Source organism: Anolis carolinensis, chromosome 3 (genome assembly GCF_035594765.1).
Source record: "Anolis carolinensis isolate JA03-04 chromosome 3, rAnoCar3.1.pri, whole genome shotgun sequence".
Classification (NCBI taxonomy): Eukaryota; Metazoa; Chordata; class Lepidosauria; order Squamata; family Dactyloidae; genus Anolis; species Anolis carolinensis.
Window position 1 is genome coordinate 114,585,592 of NC_085843.1, and position 13,110 is coordinate 114,598,701.

At 36.9% G+C, this 13,110-nt stretch overlaps 1 protein-coding gene across 1 annotated transcript in view; it reads left to right on the plus strand.

The window, feature by feature from the left end:
• The window catches only part of LOC100552210 (sodium/hydrogen exchanger 2), a 40,778-nt gene that overhangs the window by 22,114 nt on the left and 5,554 nt on the right, over window positions 1–13,110 (plus strand). The window contains exons 6-11 of the mRNA XM_008116137.3: window positions 218–307; window positions 2,405–2,475; window positions 4,459–4,620; window positions 6,425–6,524; window positions 10,275–10,400; window positions 11,981–12,071. Of these exons, the coding sequence (XP_008114344.2) occupies window positions 218–307; window positions 2,405–2,475; window positions 4,459–4,620; window positions 6,425–6,524; window positions 10,275–10,400; window positions 11,981–12,071 (640 nt within the window). The remainder of the gene's footprint in view (window positions 1–217; window positions 308–2,404; window positions 2,476–4,458; window positions 4,621–6,424; window positions 6,525–10,274; window positions 10,401–11,980; window positions 12,072–13,110) is intronic.

Here is a 13,110-nt window from a genome sequence, read left to right on the forward strand (position 1 = left end):
GCTCAGTCAAGAATTCAGTTCCAGCCAATGTTAAACTATTTCTTAATGCCATACCTACTCTTATGAAACAAGCCTTGTTTTTACTTTTGAATAATTCCACACCCTTATGCCACATGCTGAAAATTCATTTATCCAACAGGATATGAAAATAACAAATAGAGATTAACTTCAATGGCTGAATTAATTTTTATTCTTGTTGCTGTTGTTTTTTGCACAGGGAATAACAATTCGCCCACTTGTGGAATTTCTTGATGTTAAAAAAGCAAATAAAAAGCAACCAGCTGTCAGTGAAGAAATTTATTGTCGGGTATGTTTACAGTTTGAGTGCATGATGTGCTACTTGGAAATGCATTGAATTTTCATTTTGGTAGCTGCATTTTTTGTTCTGTAATAGGAAGTAATGTAGCGTGTTATATATAATATACATGTAATGCACTTATTATATACATTTATGGTTTATTTTAGGACTGAAATATATCCTAAGGAGTTTTTTTGGATCCTTTATCATATTTTAAGTCATAGTTTCTTTATTGCTACCATTACTACTAATCTCACCTTCTATCCAGATATCTCCAGGTAGGATACAATATGGCCAGTCTGACAAATTGAAAAAAGTGTAAATAATTCAGTTAATATTTACAGTTCCTATTTTCTCAATAGAAAACAGGGAAGGTTATTGCTATGCATGATAATGGCAGTAAGAATTACTTATGCTCAAAGAGGGAAAGACTCAATGATTCCATCCCAAGATTATTGGCTTATGAAACCAAGTAAACTTGCGGAAATGGATAAACTTGCTATGTTGATTAAGAAGAAATCTCAAATTAACTTTAAGAAAGATTGGGGCCCATTTATTGTGTTCTTCCAGCAAAGATGGGGCCAAATCTCCATCACTTTTTTTTTTGGATTAGAAGTGTGTTATGTGAGAAAGGAGGTACCAATAGTTCCTTTTCACTAAACGGGTGTAGAAAACTAAGAGAATATAACCACCAGACAGGGAATGTAAATCCCTTAGATTAGATAATGTAGATTGTTTGTAGTTTGCAGGTTTTTTTTGGATGTTTAGGATAGTAGTATTATTCTGGGAAAAGTATTTTTTAATCTTTTGTTGCTGATGATACTTTTTTTTGGGGGGGGGGGTTGTATGCTTGTATGTAGGCTTTGTTTAAATAAAATTAATTATAAAAATATTTACACTTCAACAAGGAAAAATTACTTGGCAGGAAGTTTGAATGAGTTAAGTGACATTCCCAAGGAAGCATAGCATCAGGCAAAATATATATACTTTAACTTAGACATAACTAAATACGGTCATGGTCAATTCTTTACAGCAGGGGAGAGATTGATGACCATAGCCAGTATTGTTGGATGCTGTTGGGGCTGCAAATGTGTGTTCATACATATTTGTGCAAGTAGGCACATACATTCCTCTCCAAAAGTGTGGGAAGTGTGGATTTAGGGTAGGGAGAAATTAAAATTAAAATTAAAATCTGCAATCCTCTAGCAATTCTGATAAGTTGTGCTGCTTTCATATTGCTCTTAGTGATGCGGAAGAAGAGAGGCCAATATGTCTGATGGGGTGTGTATGTGCATGTCTAAATGAGGTGATCACAAGGAAAGGTCTCCTGAAGGCTGCATGTGGACCAGGGCAATGGGTCTTGAAAACATTCCTTAAAGGCACAAATATAGACAAATGTCCCAATGGATTTCTCTTTCATCCTACACCCATTGCCTTTGGAAATACACTCTGAAGCAAGAGCTACCTGCATACCAGGACATGCATATATACTAAGAGAGAAGGCATGAATACACCAAGAACTGGCTGAGAAATAGAATGAAGGAGAAATGCCTTGACCATCACTTATCCAAAGTGTTTGGGACAAGATGTATTATATTTTGCATGGGAGTAGATTTTGGAATACCTGTATTTGCACATATGTATATAATGAGATATTTTGGAGATGAGACGCAAGTTTAAACACAAACTTTATGTTTTAAGTATATCTTATACACATTCCTCATTGGGTAATTTTACACACTGTAATTGTAATAGATATGTGCATGGAACAAAAGCTTATGTTAATTGAACCTTCAAAATGTAAAGATGTTACTATCTCAGCTACCCATGTGAACATTTTTGGCGTTTGGAATATTTTGGATTTCAGAATTTTGTATCAGGGATGCTCAGTCTTTACTAATTTTGTCCCATTCACCTTAGATGTGTTATCATAACATGAGGATTTGATTTAATATATAGAAAGACTCTAAAGTAGGCCTAGTCATAATTTTTATATTAGTTGAAACTTTTTCTGTTACATCTATGTGACAAATGAATGTTCCTGTAAGTTCACATATAGAGAACATATGCACAAAAATAAGTGATTATTCTTTTTTTACATTTTAGTTCTTTGATCATATCAAGGCTGGTGTTGAAGATGTGTGTGGACATTGGGGTCATAACTTTTGGAAAGATAAGTACGTAGAGCATTGAAGAACAAAAGGCAAAGGCCAGTTAGATCAATTGGTACAATACTGACTTTCAGAAATGTGCTAATTCTATATAATATTACTTTTTGTAGTAATATTTCACAAAGAATGAGCTTTATCAGACTTGACTGCTAGATGTTTAGTTTATATAAGCAGTTATTTTTCTGTCTTGTTTTTTGCTTGGCCTTTCTATCGGCTATCAAATCACTACCCAAATTCAAAACTTGATTTAATTCAAAATATTTTTTCATTGTTTCACATTTTCTTCTCCCTCTCCAACCACCTTTTCAATCCTCCACCACTTTTTCTAATGGCAAACTTTCAGTTGCCTAGAGGGGCAAATTGAAATGATAGCTACTAAAATGCAAGTCTTGCCTGCTGTCCCTTTTCCTGTGTAAGTGGATCGTCGGCTCTCCTAACATACGTACACAGAAAAAACATTTTACTACCTTTTTTTGGTAGTAAAAAGGCCACAATGTTATATGGTTGCCCTACATGGGTCTGGATCCTAACATCAGCTGATCTGCTTGCCAGCCAATATCACTTTATAGCTGGCTTGATGCCAGTTGTCAGTAATGACTGCCTGAGACAACCTGCTGGGCTATCCCAGCTGTGATCTATCTCAGATCTCATGTCCCTGATGTGATCTGGGTCCACCTCCACCTGGGCAGGACCTCATTATAACCACATCCCAAAAAGGGTTCTCCACCATGGGACCCCTTCAATTCAGCACTGGTCCCTGTTTCCTGGATCCAAGACCAATTCCAATTGCTCCCCAACTCTTAAGTTGTAATAAAATTGCCACAAGTACTTAGAGGGAGAATGATGGGAGTAAAGCCAGGAGCAGCTGAAGAGCCTCCACTCCCTGTCCTGTGGCATGCCTGTATATACCCTGTTTCCCCTAAAATAAGACATCCCCAGAAAATAAGACCTAGTATAGGTTTTGCTGAATTGCTAAATATAAGGCCTCCCCCAAAAGTAAGACCTAGCAAAGTTTTTGTTTGAATAGAACACCAGAGCATGCAGGATCGGTAAATGCACATACCATAAAGTGTTGTACATGGAAATATTGGTAGTAACAAGAAATTCTTCATAGGATTCACAGTTTGTCTGGTTATGCTGGTTTATGATGACAACTACTGTACAGTATATAATAAATGTTTATTTTTTTGTTCAACAATAAATGTGAATTCTTCTTCATGGTAAAATAAGACATCCCCTGAAAATAAGACCTAGACCATCTTTGGGAGCAAAAATTAATATAAGACACTGTCTTATTTTCGGGGAAACACGGTATATGATCTGGCCAGGTAGCCAGAACATCCAATCAACTCCCAGCAGTTGCTGGGGTGTTGTTGGCGTGCACTGGTCATGCATTGGGGAGGGTGGCTCCCTGCAGCTGCACTGCCTCTTTGGAATCCATCATGTGATCCCAGGTCTCTCCTCCCCCATGAGGAGAACAAAGGCTCCCCTCCAATTTGTGCACCATCTTTTCTTCATCCCATGCAGAATTCATTAGGCAGTTACTTGGAATTGATTATGTGGTGCCAAGTGTCAGCAATGAACTGTAATGGAAGTGAGGATTTCTAGGATATGGGACAAGAAAACATTCGTAATCGTCATAGTCATTATTGAGAATCTCACCAGGATGTAAAGGACTGTGTCCTCATCAAGACTTAATTCATTAAAAATGTTGTATGATACACCTGTTTTAACACTTTAGTAAAAAGGCGAATGTCAGCTTTTATAGTTTTTACTTTCTTGCATCTGTAGCAATTTTTACTTTATTCATTTGAGATTTGACACTGTCACTGATTTCACTGAAAAGATAATGGACTGGTGTGACATTTGACATTTGAGACTAAGGAAAATAGTACTCGGGGAATGGGGTGAAACTTGTCTTAACTACAGTGCTCCTTTAATGCATTAGCAAGATAAATTAGTCAATACTGTTGTATCTGCTTCTCATAGGTTTATAAAATGTGATAAGAAGTACCTGCGGAAACTTCTAATTAGGGAAAGTCAGCCCAAATCAAGTATAGTAGCTCTATACCAGAAACTTGAAATAAAGCATGCCATTGAGATGGCAGAGAATGGAATGATGACAACAGTACCATCTCTAGCTTCTTTCAGGTATGTAGATTTATGTTGTCCCGGTATTCACTCTTCCATGCAGCAAGGTCATTTTTCTTCAAGTTTGTGTTGTTCTCCTGTTGTCCAAAGACTGAAGGTGAAAATAGATTATTTTCCACATTTAAGGCTACACGTTTCAGTACATTTATTCCAAAGATTTATATTTCTCAAAGATTTTCCAGGGTGGTTTCCAAAATAATAAAATAATAAAGTGGTGTGCATGCTGACACACATGCACACACAAAAGAGTTAAAAGCAACGGTAGCAATGCAGATAACCCCCAGCATTTCATAGATGAAAATTGGAACATATATGATCAAGCAACATCAAACGTCAGGTTGGCACAAATTATTAAAACAGACAAGACAATAAAACCAGTCAAGACGGCAGAAGATAGATACAGACAAGAATGAAACTGACAAGATATAACAGGTTGCAGCAGTTTCCTTTGCCTGTGTGTGGGGGGAAATGCAAGATCCCGTCCCTTGCTGTACTCTCATTCCTGAGAGGGAAATTGGGACATTTTAATAATAGATAGAAATTGAGATGACAGAGGATTAATCAGGACATTTAGAGGGATAGCAGGAAAAGTATTTGCCTTGTGCCAGAATTACAAGAAAAATAGGTATTAGGTGACTTTCTTTTGAAAGCATGTAGCTTCAGCATTGCAAAGGCCCAGTTTCTTGTTGCTGTTAATGAAGGATCTTATCAGACACAATCTTCTCTGTGTCTTGTCCTCATTTTTCCACATTGATGGAACGGAGCCTCATGGAAACCATCACATGACACAGGGCAACTTCTAGTGGGACTCCGTGTTTTGACAACGTGGAGAAACGGAGCCCAGAGTGGCTTTGGAGGAGTCAGGTGTTATCCAACTCCTCACTGAAGAAGATAAAGAGGAAGCAGGGAAAGGATAAGGAAAGGACGGGAAATCATGATGGATGGGAAGCCATCCCAGAAGACAGGGAAAGATGGTAGGGAACGAAGGAGGGCAGTTCCCTTTACTTTCCTGTTCCGCCCTCTTTCCCCCACTTTCCACCTGCCCATTTGATGAGGTCCTCGATCTGTACAAAGATGTCACTGAATGGGCAGGCTCAGTGGGAGCATAGTGTAGATTAAGGGGAAGCTGTGTTTCATGCACAAATGCATTTAAAATATTGTGTATAAAATTACCCTCAGGCTATGCAGATTAGATGTATATGAAACATAATTTAATTTCATGTTTAGACTTAGGTTCCATCTCCAAGATAACTCACTTTATATTTACAAATGCTCCAAAATCTAACCCCATCAAAGATCCAAAAACACTCCTAGTTCCATACATTTTGGATAAGTGATACTCAAACCATACATTTATTATAGTGTTTCTTTGAGCTTTTTACAGTTAGATACCATGGGATATTTGATTTTTTTCAGAAATACCTTTGTATTTTAATAATACAAGCATTTATTTACATTAAGTAATCTGTTTAAAAGGCAGGTGATCATTTAATTTTTAAAAAATCAATTTTTCATCCTGTCAACAATTATTTTTGAACCTATTTTTTCAAGTTTATATTTGAAAAGCATTTAGCTTCAGCCTGTTCTTTAAAAAAAAATCAGGAATTTAGTTTCTATCCATTTTTGTGCCTTTTAAGCAATTTAAATATAATGCATAATCTTTTTAATTCAACCAGTCATGTTTTTCTGATAAAAATATAACATTGTCCTCTCAAACTTTAAAATCAATTTTTTCTTGAAGAAAATGTAGGTCAGATTATTTTGAATTATTATATGTTGAGCTTTGTATTTTATTTTGCAACAGTGAACTTCAAGAAGAAGAAAAAAGAATTCCTTCTTATCCTGCCCTTACAGATGATATAAGAGATATTTTAACAAAGAATCTCTATCAAATACGACAGAGAGTAAGTAGAAAACTATATTAATGGACTGCCCTGTTGTGAATGTATCTACTACCTCAGCTGGTGATGTTTTTCCTTCCCTGTTAAAAACACTAGGATACCATCATAAGAACGCTTATTTGGAAGCAATTTCCTTTTAAATCAGTGGGACTTGCCTCCAAGCAAATGTATTTAGGATTAGCATATTAGAAAGCTGATGAATAAATACATTGCAGAAAAAAACTTGTCAAGCTGTACTTTTGTCTTTACAAAAAGACTTAAGAGTGGATTGTAGCAGCCTGTTGGAACACTAAGCCGGAGTGGCAGTGTTTTTGGGAGTTATAGGCCAAAACACCTGGGGATCCACAGGTTGAGATCCACTGGTGTAGTGGTTTGTGGGTTGGACTATGGCTCTGGAGAATACGGCTCAAATCCTTGCTCAGTGATTGAACCCACTGGGTGGCCTTGGGCAAGCCAACTCTCTCAGCCTCAGAAGGAGGCAATGACAAACCTTTTTTCTGAACAAATATTTCCATGACAACTCCATGATAGGTTCACTTTAGGGTCACCATATGTTGGAAATGTCTTGAAGGTATACAACAACAATAAAGATCAGAATTCTATATCCCTACTATTATAAAATTCTTTGTCTCTATTATAAAAAGATTTTTTTCATTAAGGGATTACTGAGGCCAATTGGTGGTGTTACAATTTAAGATTAAATTTGACAAAGTGTGGTTTCTCAAGCATTTGGAAATAGCCCATTACAAATAATAATGTTAATTGGGCAATGGGGGCTAATGATGCATCTTTTAAAAGTTACATAATTACTGGCAAGTGTTACTTATTTTTATTCATTATTTTAGAGCAGCAAAAGCATCTTCAGGGATTTTTCTTATTTTAGTCACCTTTTGTACTGTTTTGCATTGTTTTTTGTTCATAAATATGTCTGCAGAGTAAAAAAGGAATAAACAATGAAATGCTGGTTGTATTTTACTTGCTTTCCTTTTTATAACTATAATGTTTAATAGAACCACACTACATCTCAAAATTACAACAGGTAATGCTGACAATTATTTTTTGATTCTGATCTCTTGTGCCTAAATGCTACACTAACCAATGGATAGTGATGCATTTCCTGTGGTGTAGAATAAGGATATGTCTCAGTGGATTGACGTCTAGTTCATGCCCTTGTTTGTATGAAGCCTTGGGTGTTAATGGTGTACACCCTCCCATTTGTATGCATGTTTATTTTTAATTTCCTCCCCATGGTTTTCAAAGAAGCTTTTGCAATAGCTGTGGCTTCAGTGTCCATGGGGTGATGAGTTCAGTTTTCAAAGGAGCATAATCCAAACACCAAATAGTGAATTTTAAGTCTGAAAAAAACCAGACCAAAATCACTGTCCCAGTGACATGAGAACCAAGAATCACCACTGACCTATGCGGAGGCCACAAGCTGCCAGCAATTGTCTGTATTCCAAGCAGCAGATGAAGCTACTTTAACTTTGTTCCACATCACTCCTTAGGAGATCTCTTTTGGTACCTGTTGCTCTGCTTGCTGGGATCCTGCTCTGTTGTGTTTGATTTTTGCTTCATAAGCAATGGCATTCAGTATGGAGGAGTACAGTTATAAAGTAGCACTACTAGACTGATGCATCTCTGTGTTCTTTGCTTGGGCTCCTACATACTGAAAGTTCAGGAATCCCCTATCCAGCTAATGTTTATTGGGGATGCCTAAGAGCGCTGACTTTTGAATTTGTTGATCCTATGAGCGAAGGCAGAAATTGCATATAGCTATGCTATGTGTTATCCACAAAAGCTCTTGGGTCATATTGTGAATAAGAGTACATTTCATTTTAATTATCATTTGTGGTACAGTAATTGAAATTCTTAGTTTTTGTAATTAATTAATTAATTTCAAGGCACCAGGTCCAAGTTGGCTTACAACAAATTAAAAATGAAGTCCAGCTAAAATCTTATTTAATACAGCCATTTCAAACAATGAAATAAGCAGTTATCTTAGAAACAAAAGATGAACACATTAAAATGCATTTTAAAAATAGTTCTGCGTATACTTACTAGGCATGTGTGATCGATTAAAATGTTTCAAAAGCCATTCCAAAATTAGGGATGCTGGTGTTTCATTTCTAAAGTGTTTATAAAGTATTGTTAGTAAAACTTTCATTAGAATAACGAGAGTAACAATTTTGTTACTTTTTGGTTATAGTTCCGCAAGTGGAGAAATTTTAGGGGCTCCTTTCTCCCTCATTTTTACATCTACTAGGGTGAAATTTGCTACAGTGGTAGAACACATTTATCACTGTTAATCCATCAAGTTACACAATGTTTCACTTATCCACGGATTTCTGGGAAATTGTCAAAGTTTTGATAAACAACATTTAAAAAATTACAAGAGCAATCTCTTTAAATTTTCTATAAAATGGCACAAGATAACAGGGATCATTCCCCCCAACTTTCAAAAATATTCATCTATTGATTTTAGGGAATGTTTGAATGTTTTGACAAAGCCACAACAGCTGTCTCACTAAATGTCCCTTATATTAACCAATAGGACTTGCATTTGGGGATTTCCTCCCAGCCCAGCCCAGAGAGTTACTTACTAGAAGTATCAACCAGTCCTCCTCTTTGTAGATTCAACTATTTATTGGAATTCTGGCTGGCTGCTGCCAGGGAAGGAAAATAACTCTCTTCTATTCTGATTGGGGCTTTCTGATGCTGAACAGAATTCTGGAAAATGTAGTTTAGTGCAGGGCCTTTTGAATTCTCTGGTATAGGGCTCTGCACACTTTCCAAACTATATTTCCCAAAATTCTGTGCTTTCTCTATCTCTTTTCCAGTACACTCTGCTTTCTTCTTGCTTTTTCCCTCTTCTAATGGCAAGATGCCATTCATTTAAAGAGGAAAGGTTCCTTTTTGGCTTTGCTTTGCTTTCTTGCACTGAAAATAAAATTGATTTTGGGAGGTTTTTGAGATTTACAAAATGCAATCGAAAAAATAGTGAGTAAGTCTCAATTCTTAAGTTTTTGGCATGGGCAATGTCCATACGTCAGATATCGCATTGTAAGTATGAATTTAATGAATTTGATACAACTTACAATGACTAATGAAAAATTGCACACCCCTAATACTTACGTATCAGTTAAAAATCTTTTATTGAAAAATCAGCGCAAAAAAAAACAAAAAAAAACCCTGGGTTGATTTATCCATGGGGTGACTTATCATAAAAGGAACTATCTCCTTCTCTGTGTAGAGTATTGAAAGGTCAGAGTTGAGTCTATTCCAGGTGAATTTTAAAAAGTATCAGCTTCCTCTTCTGTCTCCATCATGGCTTTTGGCCTTTTTGGATACCTGGCTGAGAAAGTGACAGTGATGGCCAGGGATGGCTGGCCCCCTGAGATGGTGTTTCCCCCTCACTACATAATAAACCTTCACTTATCAATGGATCTCATATCAAAATCTATAGATTTACTCTGAAACTTGCCCTTAACTTACAGAGAAAGTTGACATAAGTGTAAACTGTATACTCAGTCATGCTATTAAAATCAATGATGAATTGGTGTTAAATGAACAATTAAAATCCATGATGAATTACTGTCAAAAGCCCAAGTGACGCATTTGTTTTTTATTTTATGCTAGTCTGAATGTTCATGAGATTTCTGAAAGCACCAAACTATGGCTGTATTTTGATCATTAGTACCCTCACTGCACTAATACACTTATAAAAATATGACTGTTGGTTTCATTTTGTTTTAGACACCATCATACAACAGATACAGTCTTGCTGAAGATGCAAATGAAAAACAAGCTAAAGAAATCTTGATTCGTCGGAGACACAGCCTGAGGGAGAGCATTAGGAAGAGCAACAGCCTGTCGAGACCGGTATTTGTAATTTCTAATATATGCTACTAGCAAGGTGACTAAATAATATATAATGTTGTTGGAGCAACATGGTGAGGCCACTAAGTGGTTTTTAGTAGCTACACCATGCTGTGGTTTCTGTTTCACGAGTACACAGCAGACTGTATATGAGTATAATTCAGCTAACCTTAAAGTAATAACTCTCATCACAGTTGGGAATCTGGCAGTGATCATTATGTCAGCATTATTGCCAATGAAATCAGAATATTTCTTATAGAGCATTACATAAGTTACAAATGTTTAAAGCAAGGGTGTGTGCATGTGTGTGTATATATACACACACTTAGGGTGCTTCCAGACAGGCATTTATCCTGAGAATATCCGCATTTAAAAACGTGCATTTTCCTGGGTGCCAGTCTACACACACACCAGAAAGTCCGTGCTTTCTGGGGTGGATGTCTAGATGTTATTCTGGAACTTTCTGGGAGAACACCCAGACACTGTAACCCCCTCCCCAAAAGCCCCCCAAACCCCTTTAAAAAGTTAAAAAAAACTTACTGGGCCTCCATTACAGTGTTCCTGCAGCTAACCTGACACGTAGGAATGATGCACCAGGAAAGGGGGGGGGGGTAGGAGGAAAATTGCTCCTCCTCCCCCAGTAAGTTTTTTTTTTTACTTTTAAAAGGGGGTTGGGGGGCTTTTGGTGAGGGGGTAAGCATCCTCACGGTTTTCTGGGCTAATTCAGCCCGGAAAACCACTGTAGTCCAGACAGCGGAAGTAGTGGGTTTATCCTGCGTCTTCCAGGAAGGCACAGAATAAATCCACTATCAAATTAATTCGAAACAAACCAGGGTTTTCCTGGTTTGTGGTAAATTAACTTGTGATTTTAACTTATGTCACCCCCCCTTTTGTGGGAAGCCCCGCGTTAAAGGGACTGTCTGGATGGGTCCACACTCAGAGCTTTAAGGGAGAAAAATGATCTGAACTATTTATTCATTTATTTATATTTCTCTGCATTGTGGACTTAGGGTGGTTTACACCATAAAAACATACAAATTCCAACTGTTAAAATTTTTAGACTGCACTACAGTAACAATATCCCCCAACACAGAAAGCAGGATTGTTTGCCCCATATATAAACTTTGTGAATTTCTATGTTATTTCTAATTTGCACAGTTCTGTAGCTGTCTACCTCTTTTCATAAGTTTACTTCTACATGCGTGAAGTAGGAGAAAACCACAAGGTGTGATTTAATGCACTGATGCCCTCATTTGTTTTTCTGAACTTTGTAAAAGTAGTCCAGTAATTCTTTTTTCCTCCCTGAAATGATAACAGAGTTGTAAAAGGGGCAAAGGGATTTGAGAATAATAATGATAATAATAATAATAATAATAATAATAATAATAATAATAATAATAATAGGGATCTGGAAAGTGGAACGTCTTTGGAGAAAAGGTTTGAAATGGAGGTGTCATTCAGAGGAGCTCTGGTGGAGTTTGGTGGAATACTAAAATCGATACTGTTGTGTAAAAAGCACCAATACTCAGCACATACATTTTATCTACTATCTTTTACGTACAATATTGTGTTTGTTTTCACAGCCAGCTTCCAAAGCGCCACGTTACCTTTCACTTCCTAAAAACACTAAACTTGCTGAGAAGGTACGGAAGAGAAATCAGGCTTCTTTCAAAGGTAATGAATGAAAAGAAGAACGAATTATTCAGCATTTTTCTATCCCATTTACCTGTTAAAGGATCAAAAATATTAGATAAAGTCAAGGTTTTTCTTCATGTGTCCGAAGTAGTTTTCCTACACATCTATTATTTTATAGGTGGCAGATGTTAAGTTTGTTTGTTGTGCAATATTTCCTAAGTTCTTTGGTATATATCTGTGTATCCAGTTGTATAACTAGTGTTAGTCTGTGCATTTTTACTGGGTGATTGTGTCTTGCTGCTGGGTATACTGCTTAGCACTTTAATTTGAGCATGTTTTACTCTGCTTGAGAGATGATGCCTAACAAAAGTTTGTGCAGGCAGGATAGACAGAGTAAGTAGTTGTGCCTGCTGGGGATTCTGAGAGTTGTAGTCCCAAAAAGTAATCAAGCAAAGATTATGTCTTCATAATATGATGATATATAAGATATATTAGTAAGATAGGCTTATGAGAACCCATAATGTTTTCCCATTCACGTTTGTGATTGTGCTACCAATGGCTCTGAAACCTGACATAAAGGGCATTCTGGCCTCATCTGTGCTTGCTGTATGATCCAGTTTCAAAATGCAGATTAATTGCATTGAACTGGATTATACGGCAGTGTAGACTCATATAATCCAGTTCAATGCAGTTCAGACTGGATTATATGGCAGTGTAGATGGGGTCCTCAGTTACCCCGAATGAATGAATTCAGTGGTGCTGGTGAGCATGGTGCTACAGGATTATTCTGTTAACCCATTCCCATCTCCAAGTGAGGAATAGTGCCAGGAGCATCAGGAGGAACCCATGTGGAGTCTTCTTGCAGCTCCTCCACACATTGCCAATGTTTGCCAACACTGCATAACACAATTGCTTAGAAGGATTCGGAGATCAGACTGGGAAATGGAGTGTAGCTGTAATACTGTACGTAAGACTTTAATGCAGGAGCTCACCTAATATTTTGACTTATCATAACACCATGTTCAGTCTTTTGCATATTTGGGCTGGTGTGCACTAAAAAAAGAAAAGAAATATTTTT